The sequence below is a fragment of the Phaenicophaeus curvirostris genome, chromosome 8 (genome assembly GCF_032191515.1).
Source record: "Phaenicophaeus curvirostris isolate KB17595 chromosome 8, BPBGC_Pcur_1.0, whole genome shotgun sequence".
Classification (NCBI taxonomy): domain Eukaryota; kingdom Metazoa; phylum Chordata; class Aves; order Cuculiformes; family Cuculidae; genus Phaenicophaeus; species Phaenicophaeus curvirostris.
Window position 1 is genome coordinate 2,472,778 of NC_091399.1, and position 8,805 is coordinate 2,481,582.

Below are 8,805 nucleotides of genomic sequence, written 5' to 3' on the forward strand. Positions count from 1 at the left end.
GAAACTACACTTGGATTCAGAGAACATGTGCTGATTTGTGATAGTATGACAGTAAACAAATCTAAACCAAACGTTAAAAAACAAGTTTCGCAGACAAAAATGCCTCTTTATTGAAATTTATGGTCAGTAAGGACTCACTTTTCCTCAGAGGAACAGAAGTTCTCCTTGAAGTTGAGAAAACTCATCTGCAAGTGATGACTTCATGACTCATTAGAGAATTGGATCATTAAAAGGAAGTGCCTGTAATACCAAACATTTTGAGTGTAAAAACTGTCAACACAAAGAAATTGTTCTTCCTTAACTGCATTGTATTTGGATATGGACAACAATGTATCCACATTCATTTATGAACCAACACAATTCTCAGCACCAATGAAAGCTGTTCAGCCTTTCTCTTCTCCTCACTTTAGCCACAGATTCAGGTGACTTTAAATTTAATAAAGTTTGCAGGAAGAATTTAAATCCTCGCTACCCAGCTACTTACCATCAAGGAATTAGCTGTTTCTCCCAATATCATCAGCTACAGAGTAGCAAATACAATAACAGCAAGTAACTTCAGAGTTACAGTCCCTCTGAATTATCTGTGACATTTGCAATTCAGATACTAAGTCAGACATAGCAAAACAAAAATGCCTCTGCGTCCTAGTAGTTCTCATTTGACAGATTCTTTGGCCATGAGCTCAAAAGTGAATTGTTTTGACAGTAAAAGCTTTTATTCCAAGTAAATTATGTGACAAAAATGGAATAAGACAAATTACGGTTAAAAAATTAACAAAGTCCTAGTTATATCTGTATAGCTAGTTCTAGACATATGTGTATCTGTTAAAAATCATTTTGCACTGCCCACAGCAGCTTCATTGTAACTTCTCAGAGAGCAAGAGATCCAATCCTGCCTGAGGTATTCGCTTCCCTTGTACCACAAGGCCACATCACCAGAGAAAATTTATTATTTCCACATCAGCCAAAAGAGCTACAAAAATTACTTTAAAGTATACACAACTCTGCTTATTACAAAAAGAAAACCGATTGGTAATTGATTGATATAATTAATGTAAATCAGCATTTGCTGTTACTGCTAAACCTGATTAGAAGTAAGTTTTATACCATACATCCAATTAATCATGTAAGCAAAGATGCAGTTAGAACAGCTACAAAATAAATGGGAAAAGGCTTCACAGAAGGAGCACCATCTTTCCTCGTGCACCACTGCCATGAATAATGTCTTCATGAGCCTTAGCTACTTGCTCCAGTGGATATTCTGGGCCCACAATTGGGTTCAGCCAGCCAGCTTCTATGCCATCAAGAAGTGCCGCTGCACATTCATGCATCTCCTCCGGCATGTAATAAAGACAGCATTTACCACCACAGGGCCTTTACATTCTAGAAATGTATTTACTGTTTATGCAAAAGTTAAACCAAATTTCACAACCCAAAAATATTTTATGATGTTCTGAGATTAGATAAAAATGTAAAGGAATGAACAAACAAGTTATTTACGGTGAAATGATCCCTACAATAGGTTTTAACTGAAAACAGAGAAGTGTTGGAATTTGCCAACAAAACATGCTTTAAAATGAAAATGTTCCTGCCTCAGTTGCAAGAAACAGACTGACTCCAATTATACTAGATTCCTTAGTCATCGTGTCTCTGGGATTTATCTCGATGGGACCTCTACAGCCCACAACCTGTTACAAATAAGTTACGATCGAGTTCCATTCGTAACTATTCAACTGCGGTGTTACGTGCACAAAGTAAGTGACAAAACCACTTACCATCACCCTTCCTCCACAGGACAGCAATTGTAAGTCAGCAGCAAGATTGATGTTAGGGAGCATTTCTATTATTATATCAACTCCTTCCATCTTTGTGTATTCCTATACAGGATATAATACCTTATTATCAGTCCAATTAGTGCTTGGGTACTACCGTTTATTTCATATCCTATAAATAACACACATTTTACAGTTTATTGATTACATTTTAAATACAGCCTTTGTACTAAGACTGACAGGTAATAAATTTAATTTTAGAGTATTTTGATCTGATGAATTGTAATATGCTACCATATTGGAAATTGCTGGAATGCAAGAGTTTCTAAATTCCATCGCCAGTGAAGAAAGCTCAGCTCTTCTAGCCTGGGAAAGTTTTATCTTGTGTAGAAATGACAAAGACAGTACGCTATTGCTCCCACATAAATCTACTTAAAAAAAACTTCTGCAAATGACTGCTCATTCTGTTAGTAACAAGAATCACCTAGCCCTGATACATGCTTACCTTAATTTTATCAATGTAATTTGCTTCTCTGTGATTAAATACTTGGTGAGCACCATTTCTCAGGACTATGTTCATGCCCTCCTCAGTTCCTGCTGTACCCAAAACCTTTAAACCACAAGCTCTGGCAATCTGACATGTCGCTATTCCAACCTGAGGGGATGAAGGGGGAGGGAAGAAAAGGGAAAAAAAAAAAAAACCACAAAAAGGAAAAATTAAGTAATTAAGTCTTTTTTCTCTTTCTTTCTTAGCATCGATTTCATATATTTCACCTGCAAATTGGAACTTACCAATTTAAAAAGTTAGCCTGGAAACATTTTTTTAGCCATAAGTTATTTGCACCTTAGAATCAGTCTAATAAAGAAAAGATATTTACAGAGATGTGGTAAAACTTTGTGGGGTTTTTGAAGAGATATCAGCATTTAATATAAATCCACGTAGAATGCAGTCTGTTTGTTAAAGCTGGGCCATAGATACTTGATACAAAGCCAAGGAAATTCTTGCCTTCACAGAATCATCTGCTATTGATACCAGCACTACATACTGCAAAGAAAACCTGCAAGCAGAAATTTTGTTAACATTATGAACCTTGCACAACCAGATAAATTATTCCTTTAGAAACCAAATTCTCTGGGTCTCGTACCTGCTCTGCACTCCAGAGGACGTTTGGAGGTGTTGGATGCCTCCACAAAAACCTGGTGCTGGAGCCAATGGTCATCCAGGCACAGCAATGCCATCTCTTGGCATTGCTCTGTGTCATGGCAACAGCATGGGAGACCAAGATGGGGGAACACAGACACTGCCTGCCCAGGATTCAGTCCCAGCTGGTCAGCTCCCGGAGGCTACCGATTCAGCAGCTCCCACAGCAGCCACAGTTACAGGATATGTTCCGAAACGCATGCTCCAAGGATGGTGACTCAACCACCTCCCTGGGCAGCCTGTTCCCGTGCCCAATGACCCTTTCCACAAAAAATTTTTTTCTGACGTCCAGCCTGAACCTCCCCTGGTGGAGCTTGAGGCCACAGCCCCTTGTCCTGTCCCCTGTCACTTGGGAGGCCAGCTCCCTCCTCTCCACAACCTCTTTTCAGGTAGTTACAGAGGTCTCCCCTCAGCCTTCTCTTCTCCAAGCTAAACGACCCCAGTTCCCTCAGCTGCTCCTCGTAAGGCTTGTTCTCCAGCCCCTTCATCATCTTTGTCGCCCTTCTCTGGACACACTCCAGAAAAAAAAAGCATCTAAATCATCTGAAACAGAAACCTAATTTTGTTAATCCACTAATTGATATAAATGTGACCATAAATCATACCACAGACAAAAGCAGATGCAAAGACAGAAAGCAGCATTTCTTATAAGCTGCCTTCTCCAAATACTTACCCCCCCACTGGCTCCATGCACTAGCACGCTCTCTCCTGCTTTGGCATGCCCTCTGAGTGGAAAACAGAAAATATTGGCATGAAGATTGCAGTACGCAGCCGTTACGCATCAGATTGTATAAACCAACGTCAAATCTCATCTTTCACACAGTATGATTTCCAATTCATGTTATGGCTAAACAGGTACAATCAGCTTCTTTGGGAAAACAAGGAGGCAAAATAAACTATATCACTTACAAATTTACGTACTGCACAGTTATGTTGTGCACCTAGCAGCAAGTCATGGTCTGGTACTGAACTTAAAGATTTTCACCTGTTACAGAACATAAAAGTAAACCATGCTGGTTCTAACAATTTGTTCCATCAAACTAAACCAGATGTCCAGACCTAAGCTCTCACCTAGCTGACATGAAGCCTGGCTTTAACTCATTACCCTGCCCTATGGCACAGACAGGGCTGTACATGAAGCCTCTCTGGCACAGAGGCTCAGGAAGAAGAGAAATTAGAAGAAGAAATTAGAAGAAATTAGAACTATTCCTGTTCTTCACTGGCTAAAGTAACAATTAGCACTGAGAGAGAGTTATACATTTTATTACGAGAATCTTATCGGAGAAGCCTTTCCAGGCCTGTTCTCTTGAGAAGAAATGTGTAACAGGAGAACACAGTTGCTAGCTTCTAGGTGACAATGATATGACAATGCCATCAGCATAACAAATTTAACTTAAGAGTTTTAAACATTTCCACTCATTGATCTCCTCTCCTTTTAGAGGACAATGAAAATGTGGGCTTCAATATTTTAAATATTCATAAGCAAAATGGATAAACTTAGATTTGACACTTACTTTTGGAAAAGAGCACGATAAGCAGTGAAGTAGGGTATTGCAACTGCTGCTCCTTGTTTAAAGTCCAGTTTATCCGACAAAGGAAACACTTTATTAGCTGCAGCAACTGCATAATCTGCATATCCTCCAGAGATCGTACCAATGGTAAAAACCCTGTCACCTTTCTAGAAAGGAGGGAAAAAAAATAGAGACATTAATCATCTCGCTTATATTTTCTTTAATATAGTTTAAGAACCAGTTCACAGATGTTTAGCTGATTTCTAACAGCTCTCCTATTAAAACTAACCGATTATATTTGTCACAGAGAGGATTTTTATAATGCTAATACATACAATCCATGCAATACAAACCATATCATTTCATACACCTAAAGTGTCATAATTAGAACCCCAGCTCTAGAGGGTAACACACAAACCTACTGTCTCATTAATATTGACCTTAATGAACCTGAACACTAGAGAATTCCAAACACAGATTCCAAATGCAAAACCTAAAAAGTTTTCACAAACACAAAATAAACATTTCTCAATTATTTTTGCTTAAACGTGGAAAAGAGATATTCTCTTAATAAACCTTACAACACCTCAATATTGCCACTGCTCTGCAGAAGGGCCGGCTCAAGCCAAAATCCCACAGGCGATGTGGACATGCACAGCGGGCAGCACGTCACCTATGTATGCCCAGCGCCGTGGCACAACACCAGCTGTGGGGCCAAGACAGCACCCAGCCTGGCCCTTGGCCACTGGCAGAGCAATGCCAGGGCCCACAGAAGGCACAGATACACAGCTCTGAGTCTTCTGCTGCCAGCATGGTGACCTCCATAAACATCCAGCATGTGGATGGGGTGGGTCCGGTCTGCGGACACCGGGTAGTAACTGCTGCAGGGTAGTGCAATGGTTTCCCAACCAGCTCGAGCATGCAAATGCACGAGCTTGGCCACTCGGCATTTTTGGGATGTCTGTCTGGGGCACACACACGCATTGCATCAGCTCTCACTCTGGACTGTCAGGGTGACCCCACTGTGTGCTGCCACTAGCTGGCAAAGGTGAAAAAAGCCAGCAAAGCAATAGAAACAGGATTAGCAGCAGAGCAACCCCACAAAGATGAACCCATAAACAATCGTGAATTAAAACTCAATGTATTTTCTACACCTACCTTGAATGCAGTAACATGTTCTCCAACCCCTTCAATTACACCAGCCACATCTGAGCCTGGAGTGTAGGGTAAAGTTGGTTTTCTAGCATAAGTCCCAGAACGAATATACTGATCAAAAACTACATATTCAAGATGAAAAGTTTTGGTTTGTATTCTTCATTCTGTTCTGAGTACGCCTATTATCATTCAATGCCATTATTTCTGTTCACAGAACTCGTATATACCTGATTTTCTTTTGGAACAGGAATTACGACGTCTGACTGGATTTTAAGCACTTCAGGGCCACCAAATTCAAAAACTCTGACAGCTCTCATCAGATTTCTTGTGGCTGCCATAGTTATCAGAATATCTGCAGGGAAAAAAAATATGGTATTGCCATCATAATTTATTTTGCATTTTCAAAATAAAGAAATCAAACAACCACCTGCCAAGCAACAGATTAAACAGAGCTTCACTCTTTATTTAAACTGGGGGAAGGAGAGTTGGTTTGGGCTTTTTTCCCAAAACTTGCAAAACGCAGAACATTTACCCCACCACTTGCAGGGCTTTATGGGTATTAAGAGAACCACATGCAAATAATTTTCCCATAGAAATGTTTCTACAGCAGCTCCTGTGAACAGGAGCTGTCACATCTGTACAGATATACAGCACTTTGCGGGGAAAACTGCTACAACTTACTGCTACACTCTGCCAAAAAAAAAGCCTGCTACACACAGGCCAACAGGGTTGTCTAACCAAGTGACATTCCAGTCACCGCTCCTGCAGGCTGTCAAACCTCCAGGTAAAAAAGGCAAAAAAAGTCTATTAATCAGCTATCACAAACAAAGGTACCCCTAGAACATTAAAACAAGCCAGGAAAGACTGAAATGCAGACATTTAAGATTCCAGTCCTTAATTCCACAACTGCATCTGTATGTGACAGCCCTGTGCTGCAGCTCACAGCTCACAGGCACTGCTGGACACAAGGAAAACTTATCAACAGAGGGAGGTACAACTGCTCCAACCACACTCATTCCTGATGGGCTCCAACAAACCACCATGAGCATGGTTACTCCTGCTAGGAAAGTTACACTTAAAGTAGGATAAAACACTGATCATCGACTAATCAGGAACTAAGACTGAATGTAAAATTTCATGATTCTGTTGATTCTTAACGTATCCTAGCAACAGACCCGAGGTACTTGCTCAAAGGACCTCATGTGACAATAGGATCCAAGTGTGCTTAGGAAAAGTACATACTAGCTACCCTACCCAAGTAGAACATACACCTGCAACAGCCAAAAGACCATCATAAATCTTGTGAAGGACAGAAGAATAGGTTTCAGGAGGCAAGAAAGATATACCTGAGCGGTCAAGTGGAGATAAGTGCGGGTCCAGCCAAGAAAAACCGACGAGTTTGCCAAAAGAACAAGAAGTAATAAAGACAATGCGAGGAATACTACTTACTTCATCTGAGGAAGACTACTTACTTCATCAGGACGACCACCAGAGGGGGGCTACGCAGGCGCAATAGAGACTGATGTCGCAATAAGGCGATGAAGTAACCTACCTATACATATGTATTAGATAATGAAGTAACCTGTTGAATATACAATAGATTGCGAAACTTTTAGAGAATAAAAAGCGGACGCGATGTGACGGTCTTTGGAACCAGATCTGGGTGCGTACCCCTGGTTCCCGGGGCCTCGAAATAAAGCACCACATATAACCTCCTAGTGTGGTTATGTGTTTGTCATTCTGCTAACAGTTTTTGGCGACCCAGGTGGGACCTCGCGGGCATTGCTGAGGCGGCTCGCGCATCGATCCTGCTCCAGCCGGCACCGAGTGATTCTCGGGGAGCCATCGACCGCGACCGACCTCCGCTGCTCCCGACGGACCAGGGATATTGGTAAGACACGGTGCTTTATCTGGAATGGTACCATTTGGGGTCTGGTAAAGCCTGCCTGTCAGACGCGGCGAAAGCTGCGCTTGGTTGGGCTCAGGGGTCTGGTAAAGCCTGCCTGTCAGACGCGGCGAAAGCTGCGCTTGGTTGGGCTCAGGGGTCTGGTAAAGCCTGCCTGTCAGACGCGGTGAAAGCTGCGCTTGGTTGGGCTCAGGGGTCTGGTAAAGCCTGCCTGTCAGACGCGGCGAAAGCTGCGCTTGGTTGGGCTCAGGAGCTCCGACGGGAAGCCTAGGCGCCGTCCATAAGACAGTGGCGAAAGCTCTGCAGGTTCGGCATCAGTGGTCTGGTCTGGTAATTCCGGAATTCTGGTATTTCTGGTATTTTGTAGTTTTGTTCTGCTCTCAGTAGTTTATACTTTCCTGTCTAGTTAATCCATTTTAAGCTGTTTGTGGTAAAAAGAAAAAAAAAAAAAGAGAAAAAGGAAGAAAAAAACTAACAAAAAAAAAAAACCCAAAAAAACTCAACCACAATGTCAATACCTAAGTCATCTCCATTAGGATGTATTTTGAGTCACTGGAAGGAGGGAGGATTTGGGCAGGATATGCAAAAAGGAAAGTTGATTGAATATTGTAATGTCTGGTGGACACAATATGAATTAGAAGACCAGGTTCATTGGCTAGAAAATGGGACTCTAGATTATAATACGATTTTTCAGTTAATGTTGTTTTGTAGACGAGAGGGAAAATGGGATGAAGTACCATATGTAGAACTGTTTTTTTATTTTAAGGCGGAATGATGAATGGAAAAGAGCATGCGGACTAATGGTTGTCAGTGTAAAATCAAATGGGCAACGTAATGGTTGTGTGGCTGAAAAAAGTGCATAAAATGTTTAGCAGTAGAAAATGCTTCACGACATCAGCAAGATGATGATTTTGATTTATTGATAACCCCCTCAGCCCCAGACCCCAGAAAGGGGGGATCGGGTAATGAGGGGAGGGACAGAAAGGGGGGGGATAGAAAATGCGAATATGAGGAGGAACAGGTTTATTCAGGTACTCCGATCTCTCATCGAACGCAGCAAAGAGAAATCCAGGGGAGGGAGGCTGGACGTCAGCCATCTAAGGCATTACTAGCACCACTGCGTCAGGGGGTCGGAGCGGAGGGTCCGGTATATGTTAAAGTGCCTTTTACGCCAGGAGATTTGATGCTTTGGAAACAGTCTGCTGGAGTTTATCGAGAAAACCCAGACAAGGTAGCAAGGGTAATAAAAATGATTCTAAAGAC

General features: G+C 41.7%; 1 protein-coding gene across 1 annotated transcript; it reads right to left on the reverse strand.

Moving 5' to 3' along the window:
* Positions 1-691: 691 nt before the first annotated feature.
* On the reverse strand, positions 692-7,561 carry LOC138723253 (quinone oxidoreductase-like). Its single transcript, XM_069862183.1, has 8 exons — positions 7,385-7,561; positions 6,891-6,907; positions 5,640-5,721; positions 4,485-4,648; positions 3,644-3,695; positions 2,275-2,424; positions 1,773-1,874; positions 692-1,685 (listed from the first exon to the last, which is right to left on the reverse strand). Exons 1-8 carry the CDS (start codon positions 7,559-7,561, stop codon positions 1,569-1,571), a joined length of 861 nt encoding a protein of 286 aa, XP_069718284.1. The 3' UTR covers positions 692-1,568.
* Positions 7,562-8,805: the final 1,244 nt, after the last annotated feature.